At 42.6% G+C, this 25,914-nt stretch overlaps 1 protein-coding gene across 2 annotated transcripts in view; it reads left to right on the forward strand.

The window, feature by feature from the left end:
- SCFD2 (sec1 family domain containing 2) overlaps positions 1-25,914 on the forward strand; it is a 203,042-nt gene that overhangs the window by 170,038 nt on the left and 7,090 nt on the right. For both annotated transcript variants that reach the window (XM_082051318.1, XM_082051317.1), the window contains exons 6-8: positions 15,690-15,835; positions 19,083-19,217; positions 24,899-25,018. In XM_082051318.1, coding sequence (XP_081907444.1) covers positions 15,690-15,835; positions 19,083-19,217; positions 24,899-25,018 — 401 coding nt within the window. The remainder of the gene's footprint in view (positions 1-15,689; positions 15,836-19,082; positions 19,218-24,898; positions 25,019-25,914) is intronic.

Genomic DNA, 25,914 nt, shown 5'->3' on the forward strand with positions numbered 1-25,914 from the left:
GAAATGAAACGTAGTTATGGTAGGAGTCTCAGGAGTCTCCTCCTCTCCTCCACTGGCTTTATTATATGTGGCATATATCCATGGAAGTGCGTCTATGCCTACCAATCATTCTGAGAACCCGTTAGCTTAGATATATTATTATAAATATTTCTATTGCAGTTATAGAATTGCCATTGCACAGGCATCCTGCAATGACAGTCTTTGGTGTTCTGGAGCCACGGCGCCTGTGAGCTGTACTCTCCCCGTCCCCTGATAGCAAACAGCATTGGGCTGCCACAGATCAGCTCACAGCGAAATTGCTGCTGTCGGTTCTTCAGACTTGACTGGTTGCTTGCATTTACTAATCTCTTTGTTTCCTAAGTGGAAAAAAAAAAGAAAAATAATTTAATTTTGAAATTGTATGTCCTTTTTATTTCTTCAATGGGCACAATTCAATGAAAAAAAAAACCCCGATGCTTCTGCCATATGCTTAGAAGCATAAATCATGTTATCCTTATTCTTTTGGCTACAATAAATAAGCAAGTGTTGAAACTTGACTGCAAGATTATGAGTGTTTTTCATTATTTCTTTTTCCTGGGAACATTAACAATTTATACTAAATGGAAATTACTGCAGATCCCAGGCATTTTCTATCAGTTGTTTCTTCAAGCCTGTGTTAAAAGCTGTGTTTTCACCAATGCATACAACGTTTTCAGTTTGTTTTAAAGACAAAAAATGTTAATTCTTAAGTGGTTAAGAAAACGTAACATTATAGACCAACTCCACAAGCCATTCAATTGTTTGTTAATTAAAACAGCACAATTATTTCTGAATTTAAACCAGAGAGTTTAACCCTAGTTCAACAAGGCACTTAAGCACTGGCCTAGCTTCATCCCATCACACCTTTTAAGCTTCTCCTTCTCTTTCTTCTCCCCTCCCCTCCCCTCCCCTCCCTTACCCTCCTCTCCCCTCCTCTCCCCTCCTCTCCCTTCCTCTCCCTTCCTCTCCCTTCCTCTCCCTTCCTCTCCCCTCCTCTCCCCTCCTCTCCCCTTCCCCTTCCTGCTTCCCCCTTCCTCTCCCCTTCCCCCTCCCCTTCCCCTCCCCCTCTCCCTTCCCCTCCCCCTCCCTTCCTGAGGTGTTAATGTCTACATCTTATTATTTGCAGTCTCTCAGAGAAAGCAAAAGTAACTACAAATAGCGCGATGCCAGAAACTGGTTTCTTGACCAACAATGTTGCTTCAGCATGCAAGGAACTGGTTCATTCTAAAGTGGTCAGAGTTGTTGACAACAAGAGGCTTTTTATTTGAATATGGTGCATCTTTTGGTCCATGTGAAAACAAATTTGAATGTTAAATATTTTCTGACACTTTGGAGTTACTGTTGCTCTTCCCATTCCCTCCTCTCCTCTCTTCTCCTCTCTTTCCACAGCCTCACTTCTTTTATTTTGCTTTTGACCAAGAATATGCTTTATGAAGTCTGTGTCTTGTCTCTTGTATAACAATGATTTCAATTTAAAAATTAACATAAAGTGGTATAATTCATGCAGTACTTTCTTTCTAACTTGCATTTTGTATTGGTTTATTATATTGGTTTATTATTGTTCTTTTTGCCCATGCTTTTTCCTTGGTTGCCTTTTCTTGTTTATCTGCAGATTGCTGGATGTTTAGACTGGACTGTATTCTTTTGATCTTTGCAAAGTGCAGTGCACAATTTCAATGTATTATAAGAGTAGATGAACACAGGAAGACTTTTAAATTATGAGTCAGTGTTATCTGCTTTCATAAGGAAAAAAGCCTTCCGTGAAGGTATTTTTTATAGGATGTTATTCTCACTGAGCTTTGAAATATTCCTGAAACAAGAAGAGTTCTCTTTTGACACAGTACTCCAGCAATGATTTCAAGTAAAATAGCTTTACAGTGGGTGATTAAGAAGTATAAGCAACCACTTAAGCCAAAGCTGAAGACAGAAATTTGCCAAGACTTTTTCTGTTTTATTGCTGACTCCAAATGTAATAGTGGTTTTGCATAGATATTTCCATGAAATTCAGGAAGAGTAAACACCTCTGCAAAATATGGTTTTCCTAATCTTATCAGAGAGATAATGCCTATTCCAAATAACATAATCACTCATGCTGTAGGCCAAACTATCATTTACTTTTTTATCAAGATACAAAGCTTTCTAATATCAAACTCTGGTAAGGTGACAGTCAGTACAGCTTTGCTTTTATAGCAGAATTTAATTGTTCACAATTCATAGCTTCAAAAATTGAGTCAGGCGTCCCAAGCCCATGTGTACAACGTTGTGCTTTACATATAGATGGTTAGTTGTAAAAACAGTAGCAGTTTTTCTCTCTGTTGTCTGCAGGGGAAGATCTGAAACACAGTAACAGCACATCAGTTCATTTATTCAGTAGATCAATACAGTGACTCACCAGAGACGGGTTTTGCATTATGTAAAGGTGGCAAATTCAGCATTCCAGTTTCTAGTCCTTTTACCATTGGTCACATACGACTTGCAATGTGGTAGGTTGCCATTAAAGTACAATACTACTGATTTCAATACAGAGAATTGTGACTGTTGCTTTCAATAGTGTGTTAAAAGCTTTTTATGTTATGCCTTCTACTGTAAATATTCCTGTAATTTTTCTCTAGGAATTGTTATTTTTCACTTCTCATTTGCAGGATAGAAGGGCTTACCCTGTTTTATCACCATATTCCACCTCAATGTCTAATGTCAATATTTGTTTTCAGGGGAAGAGGCATCAGGAACAAAACAAAAGTATAAAATGGTCCTTGCCCAGTACAACCCCTAGTCTCCAACAGAGCATCACAAGCGAATTTCTCTGGTTTTCAGTATCGTTAACATTTTCACACACCATAGCCAGCTTGGTGCTCCATTTGGGAAGGCAGAGCTTGGTGCAATTCTTACACTACTGATGGAAGAAAGAAAGAAAGCCTTGTGCGACCTGCTGGGTAGGAAGTTGTTCTCTCTAATCCAGTGGCAGGTGCTTGATAGTACAGAAAAAGGGGAACCCTTCGTTCCTCCTCCTAACGCCTGTAGCCCCTGGAAGATGGGCCCCTTGACTTTCTCTTCTGATCAGCTTGTGCCCGTCAGGCCACCGTAAGTCACCCTTGTCATTCCCTCAGCAAACCTGCTCTGAACTGAGCCTGGAGTGAGGTTTTCAATTAGACAGAAGCATCATCTGATGGACCCAGCTAAGTCAGAGTTCCTGTGGGCACGTGGTACCAGGCGGCTCCTGCCCAAAGGGACTGAGAGCTGGAAGAGATGACCGAGGAAGAGATGACCAAGGATATGAACTCAAATATTACTGTTTCAGGTGTAAACATGGGCATAACAGCCAACTGGCAATTAGATGCATGCAGGTGAGTGCCATTACTCACAGGCTGCACTGAGCTGAGTAGGACTCCACACAATGGTAGTGTATCCTGCAAGGGGCTTGGTGCCATCGTGAAGGACCCAGGTTCCGAAATTCAGAGCTGAGCCTGTGCCTGAGCTGCAGGGTAGTGATTTACAAAATCATCCATCTACCTGTTCATGGCCATAAATATTGCAAATCCTATTTGAAATGTAGACACAAGATGGGAATATTCAGCTTTGGTGTCATTAACATATACTGTGACTGTACGTATCATTGCCACTGTCAACTAAATGCTTTTTGAAAAAGGCAGCCCTGTAAGACACTTCACTGAAATTTGAATTAGAGATCACCAGAGGAATTACCATGAAATGTCCACTTATGCTGGGCATTACTCTTGGTTACAATCACTTTGCATATTTTACCGTAACACGAATGATTCACCTGTAGTAAAAGTAGAATAGCAGGATTTCTCTTTCCTGGGGAGATGGGGTGCTAAAATAAGGTCGAAGTTATTCTGGCTGGATTTCAGTGGGACTTCACATATGGTTGAACAGCACCAAATACTTCAGGAGCTTACAAACAAAGTGAACTGTGAATGCAAAAAACATTGTTCATATTAATTTCCATTGTGCAAGCTAAAAAAGGAAATATCAAACAAAAATACTGGAAGACTTATTTCACTTTGTTGTTGTTTTGAAAGTGTGATTCCTTGTAATGAACATAAATAAGAAATGTTTAAAACAATAAGGATATTTACAGATCTTGCCATGTTTTCCTGAGGTTCCTCTCTGAAACCAAGTGGGTAGAGCATCTAGATTCCTGTGGACTTCTACATGAGCTTCCTCCCTGCTCTGCTGGTTATAGTGCAGAGACAAAACAGGCCTTTGGCCTGTTTCTTTCTGAAGGGCTTTAGACACAGTTGCTTAGGAACACTTTGCATATGATTTTCTTCAGCTCGGAGAGTGTGAAGTGCTGCATTGACAGCACTGTCTGCACATAAGCAGCACTGTAGCCTTAAAAAAGGCTGGTCTGTCTTCAGCTGGTCTCACACACAATAGCGGCTTGTAGATGCTTGGAGAAAGAGAGGAAGAAACAGGACTATTAGGTCCTGAGTAGGTACATTAGAAAAAACAGTGGTGGGTCCCATCCATGTCCCACCATGCAGGCTCTTCCAAGGAGAAGAGCCGTACCATTGCACATGTGCAAGGTCTCCTCTGTTCCAGTGCATGCTGGCCAAGGAGGCTTTGCCGTACCGGTGGCACTTTCTGCTTCACCTGCTGCTACCTGGACACGAACCTCACCCCTCTTCTCCATGGATTGCCTGTCCTTTGCGTATGCGATACCTCTGGGAGTACCTTGCAGAGCAGGTGAGAGGCAGCAGATCTGAGGGTGAAACTTCATGGCATCACGGAAAGGTGTTGGCCCATGAGTGACAAAAAGTCCTTGATGGGAGCAAAAATCTGTCCCTGCCAAAGTGCAGCCACCAGGCTGAAAACAAAAGAGGGTAGCTGAGAATAACTTGTGAAAGACTGAGGACATTTGATCGTGCAGGTCCTAGAGCTTTTTTTGCATAAAGCTCTAGAGCATTTAGTAAAACTTGAAGTTTTACCAAGTTCTTGCAAGAACATTATTGGAGGCCTTATTAGACTTACAGGCACTTACCATAGCTTTATTAACATGTGTGTTTTTTTAATTAAGATATGGACTACTTGAGGGAGCAACTGAATGGTTCCCTAATGAATTTGTTACATTAATTTCCTTCGGAAAGCACATCTGAGCCTAACTTAAATTCCTCCTGCAATTAATTTATGTAATTTATTCTAGTAAGTGCTGTAGTCTTTCCCTGTAATTGTTCACTGAATTGACGGGTTTAATTTCATGTAACTTGAGAGCCTCCAGTACTGAGTTTGCAGTGCTTCATAAAAGTTGATATTACTTGTTGTGCTGTTGAATTTTGGCAAGAAGAAGGCAATAAAATATTCCTGTAAAATTGAAGTGTCCAAGTGACAGATATTGAGGCCAATGTAAAAAAAAAAACAAAAAAAACAGGTCTCCAAAAGTAGGTCTTAAATCCATATTTAATCGCATAGTAAGTGGCCAGGTTTTCACATGTGCAGCTTCGGAGCTTGATATTCGGCAAAGTATTTAGCCACAAGGGCTATGCGTGCCTTGGACGCCAAAGAGCAGCTTCCAGAAGAGGTTCAAAGATGTGAGGCCAACAAGACGTTTTCGAAGCACACTGCTGGCTCTTGCCATCCCTTGCCTGTGACCTCCAGAGATTGCAGGATGTGCCCTGTATAATAAACATCAGATCTGTGCTGAACTGCCCCTGGAGACATACACGTGCAATCCCTGGATGCTCAGCACTGCTAAAGTTTGGATGCTTATTTAAAAGCTGAAGTGGAGATTTCAGTTTCTAAATTTAGTTACATGCTTGGCTTTTCTCTCAGATGGGAAATGTTTGTTGTGATGAAAATAAGCTACAAATCACACCTTTGCTGGTCACAGTACTGGCTCCTGTGGTTTCCTGGGTGGTGGATAGGACCCTCCCTCCTCCCATCACAGACACCACATCCACAGCATCACTTTCTCTGCGTGGTGCTGGGGACTGCCCCGGAGCATCCCGGCATGCTGCTGTGTGTTCATTCTCCGTGTGCCAATCAGATCATGAATGACATCTGTAGAAATGTGGAGCTGACCTTCTCTGTTTTGTGGCTTCTCAGATAATCCCTTTGTTTTATTCTGAAGGTTCAGGCTTCAGCTGGAGCCCTACAGTGACCCTCCGTGTGAACCTTGGGTTTCAAATAGGTTCAAATCAGATGTTGCTAGTAATTGAAGGAAACATTCTATTTTGATCTTTAACATCGTATACGTTTTCCTTACCCTTTCTAGTGTTTTTCCCCTATACTGCTTTTTTTGTTTTCCTCCTCCGCTCTGTTTATTCCTCTGCCTGCTGGTGTTTGCAGTCTGTTATTCGTGCTGTGTGGACTGGCAGGAGAGCTGGTCAAGCCCAGGGTTGGGAAATCCCGAGTTCCCACTCTGGCTGTGATGCTGACCTCTTGTAACTTCAGAGAAATTTTTGCCTCTTCGCCTCTGGTGCACAAATAACTTTCCTCTCCCCAAGGAGGGCGGTGGGGATGGAGAGGTTTTGCAGCAGTGCGGTCCAAGCTGAGCTCAGCCTCCCCAGTGCGATGAAGGGCTGAGGCATGGCGGGGGCAAGGGGCTGTTGCAGGAAGGAGGAAATGAAGAGGGGGATGAGAAAAGGAGTTGAATGGGGAAGGTGGCTTAGAAATCTGCTCTGTTTGCTGGTAGGGTAGGATGCAAGAGCGTCCCGAGGCTGTGGCTGGGGACAGGTTATCTCTGTACCTCTGCGCTGCCTCTTCCCCAGCTGATGAGCTCCTGCCCCTCTGTGCCAGCAGCACAGACACACTGCTTTGCCAGGGCTTCAGCAAAATTGACCTGCTATTTTTATATAACTTGCACCTGGTTTTTACTAAGCCCCTTTTGTCTTGGGATTTTAATTCAACTTTGAATTCCAAATACCATTTTGAAAAATATTTCAGCTTCTGCCCTGTTTATTTTCACCCCTGCTTTCCTCTCATCCAATCCATGGCACCCATATCAACTGCTAATGTCAGAAAAGCTAGCCTTGTTTTGAACTCAGCCCATTGCAGTGTTGACTTGGCCTTCAGCATTTCAAAGGTTACCAGAGGTTTGTTCCTCGCTGGGGCTGCCAGCAGCACAGATGTGGCTGCCCCAGCTGGAGCCACGCACACTCTGGATGTTTTTTTCTCATGAGCTGGGGAACGCACCTCTCTTCCACAATTTTGCAGTCCCCCAAACTAAAATGGAGCCAATTCTGATTTTTCACCTTCAGCTGATGCTGCTGTTGGACAATAACAGATATGTGGTATTCTGGCCCGTCCTTCCTTGTCCCACAGCGTCACACTCACCAGCTCCCCTTTTAGATACAGAAGAGAGCACGATTTAATAAAAATCAGATTTAAGAATAAAGATTCAAATTTGTGGCAGAATCCATCAGGAAGAAAGGTAAGTGCAGAATCACACAAGTTTCATCCTAGTTGTGATTTTTACACATTTTTTTTCCTTGCAAAAAACAGCCACGGTCTGTGTAGCCATACACATTCGTACCTACTTTTTTGTAACAAACTTAACTCATTAATATATCAAGAGTATTATAAAACATATGGCTGTGGATATATATATATACATGCTTTTAGATTTATCTGCTAGAAAAGAAGGGACTCCATTTCTATGCTATCATCTAAACTATAAAAATAGAAAATTTTCATTAGTTTAATATCGTAGAGCAATATTTTGAGTTCTGACCCTCCAGTCACCCTATATCTCTGTTCTTTCTCTATCTTTCACGGACAAGCAAATTAACTCTGCGTATCTAAAAAATAGCTTGCATAATGCAATCCTGATGCTGGATTTTCTCGTTGTTGTAGTACCAGTTTTCTGGTTTAGCCCGTGCTTCAGTGTGTGCTTCTAAAATGACTTGGCTACTCTGCCAGATCCATTCCAGGGTTTGCAAGATTTATATTGGTTTATTTCTTTAAACAGATTGTAGAGACAGCCTAAGGTAGAGAAAGCCTGAATAAATACCAGTAAAACAGAGTAAACTGGTAAACTCTCAGCTTTCCTAAATTTTTATATCTTTGTAAGATTGTAGCCTTTCGGTGGTGTCCTGGAATTATCAAAGACCTTTGCAAAGTGTTAATAATTATCATACTACTTTAGAGATAGAACATTTGTTTATAACACCTGGACCATATACCAAAAGAGACAAAACACAGTGAAAGAACTGAAATTGTCATTTGATTCATTGAGGAAGGGAATAATCAGTCACATGCCACTGTATAGTCATGGATCTCATGCGTTCACAATGTCTGTGTCCTTTTCTTAAAGTATCTTCGTTTCAATTTCAGAAACAGGTAGAAAAACTGGTCCAGTTTAGTTTCTGGGTCACCCCAGACAGGAGAGAAGAACATCTCCATTCCTCTCTTTTCAAGCTTCTTGTGAAAATGACTTGGTTTTGGTACTAATGGTCATGCAGATGTTGAGAGATGTGCTCTCTCTGTTGAAAAAGTGCAAAAGTAGGTCAAATATAAGGGCTTAATCGTGTCAAGTGCTGGATTCAGCTCCTGATGCTCTCACTCTCCTCAAAATCATCACAAGTGGATGGAAGCAACAGGAGCAACATCAGTGAGGTTAGGCAGCACTTATGCAGAACTACATTGTGTTCTTCTTGGGATATCAAGAACTTGGGTATGTGCTTTAAAACCTTTAGTCTCATGCTGGTTAATGGTGAAATTTTTTTTCCACAACTGTTTTTTTTCAAGCCTGACAGGAAAGCTTTATCCCAAAATTTAATTTATATGCCTTTTCCCGTATAGAATAGGGCAGGCTTGGGATTCAAAAGATTTCATTCAGCATGCTCTCTTAATGCCATTTCACTTCCCGTGAAAACACAGTAACAGGAAGAGTTGTTTTAATTAGCGCACGAGCTGTGCAGCAGCTAATGTATTCCACCTCTTCATTGTTGTAAAAGGAGCAGATTTCTTGGTAACCTGAAGCAGGCTGAGAAGAGGGATTGTGTTCTGCTCCCCATATGCACACACAGCCCCATTCACGGGGGAGGTGTGAACGGGACGTGATTTGTAGCCGCCTGCCATTTGTACAACACAAGCTTCTGTTGTTCTCCAGGCTGGAGAGAGACCCGGCCCCCCTCTTCCAACCTACTGCACTGCCACAGGTACGCAGCAGCCTTCGGAGATTTTTGTTATTAATCTCAAGGGTAAGATTGCAAAGAAAACTCTTTTTGTTTTTAAATACACATTTTAAAAAATAAGAACTGGATGTCAGCCTGGAAAAAGAGCTGTGACTTCCCAGACGTGTGATATTTCTTGATCAGAAGTCTCAAGGAAACCACATTTTAGAGCAACCGTTGAAAGCACACCTCTTTCCCCTGCATCTGGTCAGCCTTAAACTGGTGCTGAATTGGAGGTTTTATTCCCACTACCCCCCAGCTCCACACTTGGTCCAGCACCGCGCTGTGCTATGGAGGCTGGGAGCACACACTGAGCCCCTGCTGCGGTGCTCCTGGAGATCTGCTCTGGTTTGCTGGGAGGCATGGCTGAATGTGGAGGGTGAGGAGCTGCAGGAGCACTTCATGGCATGCCAGCCTCTCATTTCGGTTTGGGTGACGTTGATGGAGTGATATGGCCTGTTAAGCAGATGGTGAGGGTGAATGGTTTCCTGGCCTCCTCAAGCCCACGAGTGCGTCAGCACAAGTTGTAAAGCAAGGCCCAAGCTCTGGGTGGCATTTCACTGGCAATGAGGTTCGAGTGGCGAGTGGTGCTACAGAGGCTGCGTGTCACTGAGAAATTGCTCAAGAGGAGATTGACTCTGTAACAAAAAGCAAAGCAGGACGCACTGGGCCGGGCAAGGTGGGGAGCATCTTGGGGGCTTCCAGCCACAAAGCCAGACTGTGGCCACTGGAAACTGCCCTGCAGTTCCAGAAATGGGCAGTGAGAAGCTGAGAAACTTCTTCGTCAAAGGGCTCTTGTTAAAATAGAGTGAGAAGTGATGTGAACAGGAGAAGGAAACAAACATTTATTTTCATGAGAAAAATAACTGTAGGGCCAAAACAAAAGACTTTAAATGGTCCAAGAAAATAAACAATTAAGAAAAAAAGACAACTGTCCAAAGCAAATCAAACTTGGTGTGATTTTTACCTTGCTTGAACTTGTTCAATGCGGGGGACTTGCATTCACTAGTGAAAGGAAACATTGCAGAGATGGCTTGGCCAGAAGCAGTGCCTTTTGCTGAGACAGGATTGAAGAGAGGACAAAGAAGATATAACTATTGACATTAGTTAGGAGCTGCTTACCTCTCATGTGGCTAAAGCAGAGAAAGCTTGTCTTTCGGAGAGAAGAAAAATCTAGTAATATAATAATAAGGCACTTCATTTAATTTTTCATTTGCAAAATGCTTTTAAATATGAATTATTAAATATTCACAGCCTCTGAATTGGGATCTGACAGGGACTGCCCTGTTTTCTCATTCCTGTGTTTTCTCATGGGCAGGGTAAAAGCACACTGACAATACACGGCCTCCTCTGAATATTTTGCCTGTGTTGGTGATAAATATAAACCAGGATTAATCACCTCAGACTTTATTTATCAACCTCATGTATTCAGGAGGTGTTCTGTTTCACTTTTTTCAGCTGTTAGACACGGTTACTTTGCACTTAAACCAGCACAAGTTCACTCACAGGAGCCATCTCTGATTTTGAGAGCACCAGTGAAGTGGGGTAATGAGCTGCAGAGTGGGGTTTGTGTTCAGGGCTGTCACTGACAACACACCAGCTCCTCTGCCAAATTAAAAACTAAGCTTTGGTCAATCAGAGTATCAGAGCACACAGATCTTGCAGTTACATGACCAAAAAATACATATGTCTGTGTTCACTTCATTGCTTTGTGGAATATAATGGCATAAATCCTCAGCAACCTGGTCCGATGTAGCCCTGCAGAAGTACATTCACTTTTTCTGTTCTGCTGCACCAGCTGGGGATCTGACTTGAAGCCTTTCAACAAATGATACTCAGACACATGAAAGCTCAGTGTCTAATTACCATCTTGTAAGAATAGTTTCAGACTTCTATAAGTGTGTGTGGATGTGTATACATTATATACATATTCTGCTGTACAGAATTCAAAGATGTGAAAGAGTGATCTCTAACTCTTAGAACTTCTCAGTAAATTTTGAAAATTTGTAGTGCCTTTTTCATTGTTCCCTTAGTGCTTAGGAACTCCATCTTCTGTCAGTTGTAGCAGAAAGTTTGTTCAGAAAAAATCACAGAATCACAGAATCGGCTGGGTTGGAAAAGACCTCAGAGATCAAGTCCAACCCTTGGTCCAACCTCAGTCCATTTACTAGATCATGGCACTGAGTGCCATGTCCAATCTCAGTTTAAAAACCTCCAGGGACGGCGAGTCCACCACCTCCCTGGGCAGGCCATTCCAATGCCTGACCACTCTCTCTGTAAAGAATTTCTTTCTAATATCCAGCCTAAATTTCCCCTGGCAGAGTTTAAGCCCATGCCCCCTTGTCCTATTGCTAACTGCCTGGGAGAAGAGACCAATCCCCACCTGGCTATAACTTCCCTTCAGGTAGTTACAGAGAGTGATGAGGTCACCTCTAAGCCTCCTCTTCTCTAGACTAAACAACCCCAGCTCCCTCAGCCTCTCCCCATAGGTCTTATGCTCAAGTCCCTTCACCAGTCGTGTTGCTCTTCTCTGGACTCGCTCCAGCACTTCAATGTCTTTCCTGAACTGAGGGGCCCAGAACTGAACACAATACTCCAGGTGTGGCCTCACCAATGCAGAGTACAGGGGGAGAATCACTTCCCTTGTCCTGCTGACCATGCTATTTTTGATACAGGACAGGATACCATTGGCCTTTTTGGCCACCTGGGCACACTGATGGCTCATGTTGAGCTTCCTGTCAATTAGTACCCCCAGGTCCCTTTCTGTCTGACTGCTCTCCAGCCACTCTGCGCCCAGCCTGTAGCGCTGCAGGGGGTTGTTGTGACCAAAGTGCAGCACCTGGCACTTGGCCTTATTGAACTTCATCCCATTGGAATCAGCCCATTTTTCCAGTCTGTCCTGATCCCTCTGCAGAGCCCTCCTGCCTTCCAGCAGGTCGACACTCCCTCCCAACTTGGTGTCATCAGCAAATTTGCTGATGATGGTCTCAATCCCCTCATCTAAATCGTCAATAAAGATGTTAAATAGGACTGGACCCAACACTGACCCCTGGGGAACACCACTAGTGACTGGCCGCCAGCTAGATGCAGCCCCATTCACCAGCACTCTCTGGGCCCGGCCCTCCAGCCAGTTCTTAACCCAGCGTAGAGTACACTTGTCCAAGCCATGGGCTACCAGCTTTTGCAGGAGTATATTATGGGAGACAGTGTCAAAGGCCTTGCTGAAGTCCAGATAGACCACATCCACGGCTTTCCCCTCATCCACCAGGTGAGTTACCTGATCATAAAAGGAGATCAGGTTGGTCAGACAGGACCTGCCCCTCCTAAACCCATGCTGGCTGGGTCTGATCCCTTGTCCATCCTGAAGGTGCTGTGTGATTCCATTCAGGATGATCTGCTCCATAACCCTGCCAGGCACCGAGGTCAGGCTGACAGGCCTGTAGTTGCCAGGGTCAGCTTTGCAGCCCTTTTTGTGGACTGGGGTAACATTGGCCAATTTCCAATCATATGGGACCTCCCCAGTGAGCCAGGACTGTTGGAAGATGATGGAGAGAGGCTTGGCAAGTTCTTCTGCTAGCTCCCTCATCACCCTAGGATGGATCCCATCTGGCCCCATAGACTTGTGAGGATCCAGATGGCTCAGTAAATCACCAACTATTTCCTCCTGGAATACAAGGGGCCTATTTGGGTTCCTATCTCTGTCAACCACCTTCAGACATGAGTTGTCCTGAGGGCCACCTGTCTTACTGGTAAAAACTGAGGCAAAGTAGATATTAAGTACCTCAGCTTTCTCCTCATCTTTGTTAACTATATTTCCCTCAAAGTCCAACAGAGAATGGAGGTTTTCCTTGCCCCTCCTTTTGTTGTTAACATATTTGAAGAAGGACTTTTTATTATCCCTGACAGAATTGGCCAAATTAACTTCAAATTGCACTTTTGTTTCCCTGATTTTTTTTCTGCATGATCTAGCTATTTCCATAAATTCTTCATAAGTAGCCAGCCCTTTTTTCCACAGTCGGTAAAGTCTCTTTTTATTTCTGATTTCATTCAGAATCTCCCTGTTTAGCCAAGCCGGTTGTCTTCCCCGCCAGCTAGCCTTTCGGCACACTGGTATAGCCTGTTCCTGTGCTCTCAAAACCTCCTGCTTGAAGCATGTCCAACCCTCCTGGGCCCCCTTGTTTTTAAGCATTGCTTCCCAGGGTATACTCTGAACTAGACTTCTGAATAGGCAAAAATCTGCCCTCCGGAAGTCCAGCGTAGAGGTTTTGTTAATGGTTTTCCTTGCATCTCTGAGTATTGAAAATTCTATTATTTCATGGTCGCTATGCCCCAGGCAGCCTCCAACCACTACATCTCCCACCAGCCCTTCTCTGTTTGTAAACAGTAGGTCTAGCGGGGTCTTGCCCCTGGTAGGCTCATTTACCAGCTGATGAAGGAAATTGTCCTCTATACACTCTAGGAACTTCCTAGACTGCCTCTTCTGTGCAGTATTGAGCTCCCAGCAGATATCCGGCAGGTTAAAGTCACCCACAAGAACAAGGGCCGTCGATTTTGAGACATCTGCCAGCTGCTTGTAGAATAATTCATCGCCTTCATTGTCGTGGTTGGGTGGTCTATAACAGACACCCACGAGGATGTCAGCCTTGTTGGACTTCCCTCTGATTCTGGTCCACAGGCACTCAACCTTGTCACTGCTGACCTCAAGTTTAACAGAGTCAAGTGATTCTCTAACATACAAAGCCACCCCTCCACCTCTCCTACCCTGCCTATCTTTTCTGAAGAGCTTGTAGCCACACATAGCAGCACTCCAGTCATGAGAGTCATCCCACCATGTTTCTGTGATGGCAATCATGTCATAGCTTTCCTGCTGCATGATGGCTTCCAGCTCCTCTTGTTTGTTGCCCATACTACGTGCATTAGTGTACCTGCACTTCAAGTGGGCTGCTGGTTTCACTCTTAATTCGGGATTTCCATCTTTCATCTGATCTTTGGAGACCCCAGTTTCAATCCCTTCCCCCTTCAAACCTAGTCTAAAGCCCTCCTGATCAGCCCTGCCAACTTATGGGCTATAGTCCTCTTGCTCTCCCTAGAAGGATGAAGCCCATCTGATTTGAGGAGAGTAGGTACCATGGAGCTTGCCCCATGGTCAAAAAAACCCAAAATTTTGATGGTGACACCAATCCTTAAGCCACCTGTTGATGAGATGAGCTTTTCTACTCCTCTCTTTATTTAGCTCCTCATCCATCCCAGCTAACACAGGAACTGAGGCGAATATCACTTGTGCTCCCGTCCCATGAACTGATCGACCCAGTGCTTTAAAGTCTTTTTTAATTATCTTGGTACCTCTTCTGTTGATGTCTTCGCTGCCAACTTGGGCCACTAACACACCACTAGAAATCCAGGCACAGCTGCAGCGGGCGCTGGGACCTGCAGGGACAGCCCATCCTCTCAGCAGGATTCTGCACAGACACAGAGATTTGCTGGTGCAGGACCAATCGCAGGACTGGGGGATGGACACAAACCACTACAGCAGCATCCCCCAGAGAAGGCACTGGCGATAAGCAGGAGAGTGTGTGTTTGTGTGTGCGTGTGGCAAGAAGGGTTATTTTGTGCTGCATCTTCCACCACAGGGACGAGGAGTCAAGCGAGAATTGAGCCGGGCAGACATGTCAAAAGGTGTTGACAGGGCAATACAAATGCCAAGTGACCCAGTTATCTCTCACTTGGATAAGTCGCATCAGCAGGTCAGCTGAGAAAGCGTTTTCTCTACTCATCTGTGGAACACAGGTCCTGTGGTGAGGGGGATGGAGCCCAGGATAAGAATTTTGCTGTGCCAAGGTACTGCCTGGCCACCTGGAGGGGCCTTTTATGTGGTCCTCTAAATGGAATTTGACCTCGGTGGAAGATAAGCAGTATATCTTAGCAGATATCTTAGCTTTGGGAAAATACATTGAAAGTAATAACTTTGCCATTTTGAGTGATAGGGACTTTTTACGGTTATACAGCTCTTCCCAATGCATAGATATCATGTGTGCTGTATTTAGCGTGGTCTGTTCCTGTTTTTCTTGTTGCAAAGGTAGGAAATGCATTTGGAGTCAGCAGGCTGCCAGCCAGGGCTCCGTTCCGATGCTTGAGCAGCAATTCCCTGCTTCATGGCTGTTTTGCCCCAAAGAGACCAGCAAACCAAGCTGGCTCCTTTCCATGTGTGGCTTTTCTTCAGGGCCTGCTAGCATGGGATCTACTGTTTGCTGTGGAGAGCAAAACATACCCTGTGCCGATGAAATTGCTGTATGATGTATGTTACAAATGTCCCACACTGTTCACTTTGCTTGCTGTCTAGGATTTATGGCTTTTTGCTTAGCTACAGAGTCTTGTGCCATGCTGAGGATGTGCTGTCTAACAAGCCCCTGTCTTTCTAGAATATAACATGATGAAACTAATTTAATTTTCCTCCCAGTTATCCTTTCCCTACTGCTTATTATCAAAACACTTGAAATATTTTCACTCACTCAGCTCCATGTTTCTTTATTTCTTTAGGCTGTGACTCGTCGCTGAACCTGACATCTCAGAAAGCAGCAGATGCAGTGGACAATATCTTTCGGTCCCTCAGGGATATCGCGAGAGCTCGAATGCACATGAAACAGTTTAATTCCATACATAATCCAGGCAGCAACACCCACCAGGCAAGTGGATCTTTCTTTTCCCCGTGTACGTTATTTCTCTAGCATGCTGTCAAAATTACAGCACTAATTTTGCTGATGTGCTAATCCTATATATGTTCTGCCCATGTGGAAAATATTTAAGTACAGATTTTATAATTGACCTAATCATTAAGAACTTCCTCAAGTCCTTCATCCAAACTCAGGGATATCTCTGTCAATGTCAACAAAGAATTGTCTGAGGAAGAAATTTGGCATTTTCTCTGCAGCACTGTTGCAACATGCCCAGTGAAAGGCAGAGCTAGGACAAGACAGTGCTGGGCTAAGACTTCTCATGGCATAGCAAAGCAGGATACCTGCATCCATAGAGCAACTATATTTCTGTGTTTTTTCTCTTCTGTCTCTATAAGTGTCAGAATCAGATCCATTCATAAATAGGTGAAAAATGCACCCTTTTTTTCTATTATATGAACACATCAACTATGATACTACTATAGATCATGAGGATTAATATATAATGTTTCTCTGTCTCTCCACCTCCCCCAACATGTTCTATTTTTTTCAGTTAAAAATAGAATTTTATGATCCAAAGCACATATGGTGACTTAGAGAGAGACTGTAAAACTTAATTACAGCCTAGAGCCAGAACAAAATCCTTCCAAACTCACAAGTATGCTGTGGACCGGCAAAGGGATGTAGTTCAAATTAAGCAATGCTTTGTAACAACAGGAATTGGGAGTTTTGCAAAATGTCGCTGGAAAGCTAAGGTGGAGAAAACCTGTTACTGAAGTCTCCTGGCACTGAGGACCTGTCTGGTGTCTGAAATGGGGAAAATTGTTGAACATTTATTACAGTTCAGTGGGGGGGCAGTTGGATGGAAGAAAATACCCTCTAAAAGTTTCCTGGAAGTGTAATTAGCATCAGTATGTTCTTTGGATGTAACCCAGGGTGTTTGCTTAGGGCTAAGTGCTGGAACGCAGCAAGGGATATATTAACACTTTGCAGCCTCCTACTCCGGCCATGAGTTGGATTTAATAGCTTGAGTAGGACCAACCTTCTGCTGAGGGCAGTTCAGGAGGTTTGGGGCGGTACAGTTTTTTGCATCACATATACAGGTCTTTACAAATGTTTCCATCAGGTTATCAAAGCAGTTCACGTAGCAACTGTGCAAGAGCAGAGTATTTATTTTGCCTGATATTGTAACTACTGTTCTTTTCCTTTCATCCTGATCTCAAGTGTATTCCTCCCTCCCTTCTCTTATCCCTCCCTCCTTCATCTTTGCCTCTCCTTTTCTGGTTCTCTTTCTTTCTCTCATTTTTTCTCTCTCCTTTCTCCTTATAATTTTGTCTGAGGTATGTCCCATAGCCATCGCGGTTTTTAGCAACTGTTTTAAAGGCAATTTATGCCCAGCCAAAATTTAAAGTTGATGAAAGGTTCATTATATGAGTTAGAAATCAATGCAGCTGTTGGGGGTTGTATAAAAACTACAGAAAAAACTCCCTAAAAATGTAATAGATTATTTTCAAGTCATAAAATATTTTGAAAATATATGAAACTATCATAGCTAAAAAAAGTTAAGTGATCATAGTACCTGCCTTTTCGTATCTGTGTAGCCAGAGTGGATCACTTTGAAGGGCACTGAATTTTGAAAATTTGGACATACAAAATCATAGCACATTTTTAATGTCTTTTGGTAAATAGTTTTGCTTAAGTCAGATGATATTTGTCCTTTAATTCTGTGCAGTAAGCCTCTCTGTTCGACTGTGATTTGATCTCTACTCCAAAAATATTTCATTCCTAATCTCTTTCTGTTCCTCATCTATGAAGATATTAATCAGATTTTTATACACGGGACTTCATGCTTGCATGTGTATTTTCCAATAGTTGTTTATTGCATGACTAGATTTGACACAAATCTTGGCATGTTCTCCTAAATGATGCTGTAGCTCATGTTTGCTGTAATTTGCTTTGTTGGCTCAATTAAAAATTATGCATGTGTTGTGAGAAGAACTAGATGAGTTGTATAAATCTTCGTTGACAGGATTGTATTTAAAAACTCTTAAGTTTTGTTTCTCACTATAAAGTGTTGAATGAAGAACATTTCTTTAATTACTCCAGAAAATTTTACTTTCCAGCCAAGCAGCTTGCTTTTTATTTTCCATCCATGTATATGTTTATTTTGAATTATGTCTTTTGTAGATATCATCTTTACAAAATGAATGATGTTATACTTGATTGTCTTAAGAAATCCAGGAGGTGATGTATACCTGGGCTAGTCCTAAAGGAAGACAAATACGCTAATTTGAAACCTTCTAATTGTCTAAGACGGTTGCACTTTCTGAAACCATTGTGGTTTTGTTGCAGTTTAGGCAAAGCTGAAAGCAGCAAAGCAAAAATCCATCTGTAAACCAAGTAAGGTTGAATTTTCATTAAAGAGCATCTCTCCACAAATCCCTAAAATTTTTATCCTAGAAACTTTTTCAGGATGACAGTGTGGTTTAAATCTTGGTAAAGGAATGTAGAAATTTCTGGGCTACTAATTCATATTCAGCACAGGTTTGTGGACCCTGAAGAAGATGTAGGGTGGATCCTTTGGAAGTTGATCTCCCAGGATGCTGACCATTTCTACATTCACATGTTCTGCTTTTCCTGGTCCCTAACTTCTCTGAAACTCTGACATGCATGATATCAGTGGGGTTGTTTGGCCTATTTTTCTCGAGGTTTTCCACAGGTGGAAGTAGAGTGCCCTGGCTGTAGAAGCTGAAGGTCTAGCAGGGACTCCTTAACTCTGCTCTCTCATGAGGGACAAACAGGCAGGTTGACCTCTCCCTAGCCCTCCTGTTATCCTCTCCTAAAAATCCCTGTTTAAGTGTTTCTAAAATCATTACAAAGGGAATGAGGTCTTCTGGGTGCACGATGGGCAACAGAGTGTCATCCCTATTGCTGTCCCTTTCTGTGCTACCTCCAAAAAGATTCCAGAGAAACTAGAAGCCACATTTTTTCCTTGTCTTCCTTTACTCATGTAGTACACACAGGCAGAGTAAATGTGTGGCCATATTCCTGTCTTTGGAGGTTGATGCTGTGCTGATGCACACCATTTGTGGGCAAGATCACAAAGACCACTGCTGCTTCGATAATCTTTTAGCTCTCTGAATGGTGTCCTTTCTAGGATAATTATTTTTGTTACCTTTAATAGAAGTAAAACGTTTAGAAGAGCACTGTCACCGAGTCTAAATAGGTTTATTGACAGTGCTGTGTTATTTTTGTGCAGGCTTCTTACAAACCACTGTTGAAACAGATAGTGGAAGAGATCTGTAATCCTGAACGACCTGATCCTCTTGATATTGAGCATATGTCATCAGGTCTCACCGATCTCCTTAAAACTGGATTCAGCATGTTCATGAAGGTAAGCCAGGCTTTCCAAGCTCATCCGTAAGATTTTCCTGCACCTCATTCCTGATTTTCGATAGCATTGTGTGGCAGTGGCGGATTTTATGTATTTGAGTTGATATTGTCCAGCAACATTTAAGGGACGGTTAGGAAAGTAAAGTCCTTGCAGAGGAGCCTGGAATAGCTTGAGGCACCACATTGCAGGTACAGTACAGATGGGTAGCACCTGCTGAACAAAACAAGAGGAATGGAGCAGACTGGACACCTACATAAGGATGATGCTGGACACCTGAATAAGGATGATATGTCTAGGAGCAGACAATGTGGCTTTGCTAAAGGGAAGTCCTACCTCAGTCCTACCTCACTTCTTAGCTTTCAGAGCTCTTCAGAGACACCCATCAAGCAAATTGATAAGCAGGTGCCGCTTCATGTGATCTGCCTGGATTTCCAAAAGGCATTCCACAAGACACTTAGCTCATCAAAGGAATTTAAGGACAATGAGCAGCCTTGAGATAGGAGAGAAGTAAGTATGAACAGTCAGGTCTCACAGGGGAGAAAGGTCATCAGAGGAGCTCCATATTAGGTGCCTTTTCTATAACTTGATATGGTTCAACTTGCAGTGGGGAGGAAGGAAGCCTGTTAGTCAGAAATTGCCTTGTGGATGCTCTTAGCATGTTTTCAGACAGTCGTTCTACAAGAGCTTACTCTGCTTTATAAATTAGCCTACGCTGAGTGTTCACTAAATATCTACTGAGATGAAGTGCGGAGTAGCTAACATGCTGCACATTTAGCTCTGTCCTTCTGCATATCGTTCACTGAAGCCAACCCCAAATTTGCGTCAGACCACATCAACACTATGGTTATGAGTGCAGTATTTTTTTCTGTATCGTGCCTGGTGTTCTTCTTCCAGTTTTAACACCACCACTCCTCAGCACAGAAAAGGTATCATCAAACTGTATGAGAAGCAGTGGACACAGGTTGCAGCATGGGAAATTCCAGCTGGATATAAAGAAAAAAAGCATTCACCATAAGAGTGCTTAAGTCCAGAGAGGCTGTGGATTCCCAGTCTCTGAGATATTCAAAGGCTGGCTGAACAAAGCCCTGAGCAACCTGATGTAATTTTGAAGTTGGCCTTGCTTTGGGCAGGGAGGTGGAGTAGATGAGCTACGAAGGTTTGTTCCAACCTGAATTATTCTGTGATTCTACAGTAATCAAAAAGAAAAAGGTTTTTTCTATTTTGTGTTAATATTTGCTAGGCTTGCCATGCATTTAAAGACAGAAGACAAAACCAGTTTTGACTGTTGTGTTGGTACTATTCTAGAACCCACTATCAGAGAAACAAAGTTATTTTTATGTTATTTCAGAGCAAGTTAGTCTTAAGCACAAAATCAGGTATGCCTAAAATCTGGTGCTTGTTTTCAGGAATCTCTGTCCACTATTGAAATGGATTTCCAAGAGGTATTTAGCTAGGTTCCTAAATGGAAATTCTCAGCTTTTCACAGCTTATGGTAAAGCCCTGAGACAAAAGACAATATTTGTAGAAAGAGTGACCTGGTGTTCTTTCCATTCATATATCAGTACTGAAAAAATTAATGCCAACACTCCAAAAACAGTAGAAGAAGAAACAGATATTCCACCATCAAAGTAGACAAGCTGGTGCACACAAGTGATGTTTTCAATTATTAGATTTATTTACCAATAACTCTCACAATTGTGTTTATTTCATTGTGTTTGGTTGTTTCCTTTATTTTTTAAGCAGCAACATAGCTTGCCTTTGTTTACCAGAAAAACAAACAAACAAACAAAGGAACAAAAATAAACAAGAAATGGATTCCAGAAAGTCTAAAGAGATGGAGACGTTGAGACATTGACAGCTTTGGCTAGTTGCAAGTCTATTCTATCCTTACTAATAATTTGAGTGTGTGTGTATCACATAAGTATATTATGGGCAATATGTACCTGTAAGCACTTGCATCTCTGCTAGTAGGAAAAATATCCTACTGTAAGGAATATATAACAGATGAGCAAACAAATCTTGTGTAGGATGAATATTTAATAGGCATCATCATGTACTTCACAAATATGTGGCCACGCTTGCTCATTTAGTTTGTATCTTGGCTTGTTGTCAAGTGCTCAGTTGTTACGTCAACAAGTTTCTGACCAGCCTGTGTTTCTCACACAAGAGGATCTTCTCGACTTACTGCACCACCAGCACTGTAATTATTTCATGAGCTTCCTTATATTTTTATTTCTTCCTCAATGCCTGAATATAAATGCCAACTCACATAAACATGCTTTGGTAAGTGATGGACTCAGACATGTTCACCCAGCACAGACTTTCAAAAACACCTCTCATGCAGAAGTTGTTTCTCTGGTGGATGTGTTTGTTTTGAATCTTAGGGAAGGTGAAGGGAAAAGGGCTGGCTGCCACCGGAATTTGTCTTTTGACCACTACTGTAAAACACAAGTGGTTTATGATGATCTGAGCTTGGTATCATTGATGCCATTGATACTAGTCATACATTGATACTAGTTTCTGGTGATCGATGTGTTTTCCTTTTTCCAGTTATTCAGCTAAATTAATTTGTTTCTGATTGGTCACAAATACCAGATGCATTGGTGCTGGTGTCCTGGTTGGCAGAGATACCTGTCACGGGACAGTGGAAGTTGTTTCTTCTGACTTTCCTCAGAGGAAAAGGCTGTGTTTTGTGATCTGCCATGGGAAAAATAACTGTCGTCCAGCTCCTTCCTGTTTCCATTTTAGAGTTTCATTCACCACTGTCACCTCACTTTCTCATCTCCCCTTCTCACTCTTCTCCATACAGAAGGAGCCCTCTGACCATCAGCATCACGAGGAAATGCAGTAGTGGTGGGCTCAGGGCTGGAGGCTGGTGTCCGCCTGGGATGCTCTGCTAGCTCAGGGGAACATTCCTCCTTCTTCCTTCAGGCTCCTTCACTTGGTGTAATCAGTTTGCTTTTTTCTTGGCTAGTCATTCTATTTGCCCAGGATAACCATCCCAATTTTTTTAATGCGTGGCGTTTTGAACTGAATGTGAATTTCACTTGGGGATTTTTGCAAAATGAAGATTTCACAGTAAAGGTGATTCAGAAACCTCAGAAATGTCCCAAAACAACAGAACTTTAGAAGTATCTCAGAAGATACACATTGCTTTTGTTGCAGTCCATTTTAGTTCTTCTTCTGTATCACAGAAATAAGCTGTGTTTAGCCACATGCAGCCAGTTCCTTCAAAAGAGAGAGCCTTGGGTGGTTGTATTATCAAACAAAAAAAATCTTGGCAGAAACTTGCATTCTTAACACAGCCAAATATTTCGTACCCCAAGTATTGTCCTCCTTCAAAACACTTGTGCATAGCATAACGAAATTACAGATTCCAAGAACTTTTTCATTGCAATTTTAATTTAATTTAGGGTTTGCATGCCTAATAGTATTTTTAATATGCATTTCTGGAATTTGTGGTTTGAACTTTAGTCTTCTGAAAAATAATAAGTTTTATATAGGCACCATGTGTTTGGATCTAGGTTTATTTTGACTGAAGGAAATGATTTGTCAAGACATTTTCTCTTTAGTATTGCCATGAAAGCTTGTGTTTTCCAATTAATGCTCTTATACTGGGTGTCCTTTCAGTGTGTCCAATGTCACGCATGCATGTTTATGATGAGTTTGTTGTCATTAGGAAAGAGAGACTTTATTCAATAGCAAGCTTCTGAAGTTCAATCTCTTTGCATATGTCTTGGATCCTTTAAAGACTTCATGAGATGGAGTGGAGCTATTTGCTCTGGTGACAGGGTTAAGAAGAACAAAGATCCATGAAAAGGAACAAAACAATAATTCCTGTATTACCTTGAAGTACCATAGCAGACAGTTTTGTAAACTTTTATCTTTGCCATCTTTGCAAACAGTTATTTCGTTAACCTTGTGTCACTCCTTGCAGCAATTATGGCATGAAATACTCTAATGTTTTAGCAAGTAAAAGCTCTATCTGACTTGCATTGTAAGTAAATATTTAGGTCTTACTTAAACTCCTCATGGTGTTTGTAACAGGAATGGACATTTTTTCATTTGGGGCTGGCACTATGTTACAGGCAGATAGTAAGAAGTAAGTAGTCTGATGTCGGAAAATGCATACAGAATGTCTTTGTAATCTCTAATGTATCAATTTAATCAGTCTGTTGGTGTAGATGGAAAATTGCTCAATATCACAGCAGAACTGCAGGACACCCTCCTGAACTGTAGCATGTAAATATGCTATCTGTGCCATCAGTTCCGTGGCTGGCAAAGTAGGGGCAATTAAGATGGTAAACACCCAGTACACGAATACTCAGCTCACTAATACATCTATCTAAGGGGTTTTTGTACTGGTTTCAGACTCCCGGGGAGCAGCCCTGTATAATCAAAGGGCAGCTGGCCTGGAGACAGAGCACACTGGCCCCTTGTGTGTGCTCCAAACAAAAGAGTCTCTTCTGAAGGTTGCCAGTCAGAAAGCCTGACGGAGCGGCAGGAAGAAAAACTGCCCCAAACCTAAACCTGGGGCAGCCACAATAGGAAGGCAAGAAAAGCTGAACCCTGAGGAGCCACAGGGATCCAAGGCAACTGCCATGGTGATGGAAGCAAAGGAGCCGTGCTACACCCAAATGCGGGTTGATGACCACTTTCATTTTGTCAAGTGAATGCTGTCAAAAACCTACGCTTGTGGAAGGAGAGGGGGCGTAGAGTCTAAAAAGGAGTAAATTAAACTGTTCTCACTGTCACTTTTTGGAGACAAACATTTGGAGTGTTTCGTACTGAAGGGTGGTGTGACAAGAGCAATTGCACGGGCTCCATTGACATCACTGCCAAGGACTGGAGCGAGGCGTTGTCAGGGGAGTGTGTTCTGTCAAGAAAGAGTTTGCTAGGAAACAACAAAGCAATCAAACTTCTAGAAGTGGTTAAGAGGAAAGTGATGTAAAGCATCACCTTCACATTTAAAATTATAATGCGGTTTTATAAAGTCTTAACTGAAGTAGAATGTTTGTGCCATTTTAATGATAATTGGGGAAAAATAAACCACGTATTTTGTTTGAGCTAAAGTTTGTCTATATTAGTTATAATCCAGTGACAGAAGTATTGAAAACTCTGAATTGAAACAAGCTAGAAACTGATTTTACACTATAATGAACCTGATTTGTTTTCATTGGAATTGTAAAGCATTATTTACTGGACTGGTGAAACACATTACGATTCTTTCCACTGCTGACCTCAGGCGGGGATTCTAGCATGTTTAGGCTGGACTCCATGCTTCTACTGGGTAGTGATTTACCCCTCATTCCTTAAAGCTCCATGCATTCGTGCGTCCAAACTGCACATCCACCAAAGTACCCTACTCCCATTCTGAGAAAGGTGGGAAAGAAATGAAGAAGGAATGGAGGGAGAAGCCCTCAGACTCTGTGAGAATTCCCTTGGGTTTCAGTGGAAACCATGAAGACTTCATTTCCCTGGAAACTGTTCATTAGTTTTAACTAGGCGTCATCCTCATTGATCTCCTTCTGAGCTGCTACAGAAACCAGCATTCTATGAATATTTCTTTCTGAGCTTCCTCATTAGTCTTCCTCCAGCAGCTCAGGGAGCCAGTCACTGCTCGTCCATAGGTTTGGAGTTGGACTGAGCAACTACAAATAATGCTTTCCTTCATTTTACAGGTGAATCGCCCTCACCCTGGTGATCATCCTCTTCTGATCATCTTTATGGTTGGTGGAGTGACAGTCTCTGAGGTCAAAATGGTAAAGGATCTGGTAGCAACATGCAAAACTGGTACCCAGGTAAAAATAGCTCTAAAGATACCATTCCTATCTGAAAAAAGACTAAGAAAATTCATCAGATAGTGTTCCCTGTAGCACTGGTACTAAACCTGCCTGAAGCCACAACCACATAGATAGGAATGGTGTTAGGATTTTGCTGTGAAACATCTACAGACAACAAGTGCTCAGGCACCAAGGGTCTGTGTTTTACATGTGAGAGTCAGCAATAAAAGTTCAAACTCAGGTTAGAGGGTTCAGGACAAACAGGCATTATTCTGAAGGAGCTTTCATCATGTCTCAAAAGATTCATTTCTTGGTATTCTTTATAAACAGAAACATTTGCTGTCCAAAAGGCTACAGGCTCCTTGGCATTGAATCTACAGACCATAGTGCAGCAATGCTCAGAAGAAGCCTGCCAAGGGCCTGGCTACTATCTAGTGACATATCAGTGGTGATCCTGCAGACAAGTCAATTAGCATTGCAGAGGAGCAGGATAAATTAGCCTGGATATAGCTGTACTCTTTCTGGGCTAGGCCAGGGATCTCTGATAGACACCTGACTGCTACGTGCCTTAAGTAGCCTGAAGCAGACGGTGTGGAGAAAGCCCCAGGTCTCTGCAAGCCCTTGGATGTGCTCTTGGATCCCTGGAAGGGGGATGGCTCCTGCGGTGAAGCTTCAGTAGTGTCCATGTGCCCGGTCTTTGCCTCTTCCACTTTCTGGCAGCAGAACCTGACTACAGCAGCTGTCATCTGAATGGAGTGGGGAGGAAGAGGAGGATGATGGATGGGCTCCAGCAGTGTCTGAGATGTTAAAAATCATTGTTAACTTTGGAGAAGGATGTACAAGAGCAGTTGGTTATCTGCTAAGTAGTGCAGATACGCAGGGTAATCTAAAAACTGCAGGGAAGTTCTGTGTAA

Source organism: Streptopelia decaocto, assembly GCF_964273445.1.
Source record: "Streptopelia decaocto genome assembly, chromosome: 4".
Lineage (NCBI taxonomy): Eukaryota > Metazoa > Chordata > Aves > Columbiformes > Columbidae > Streptopelia > Streptopelia decaocto.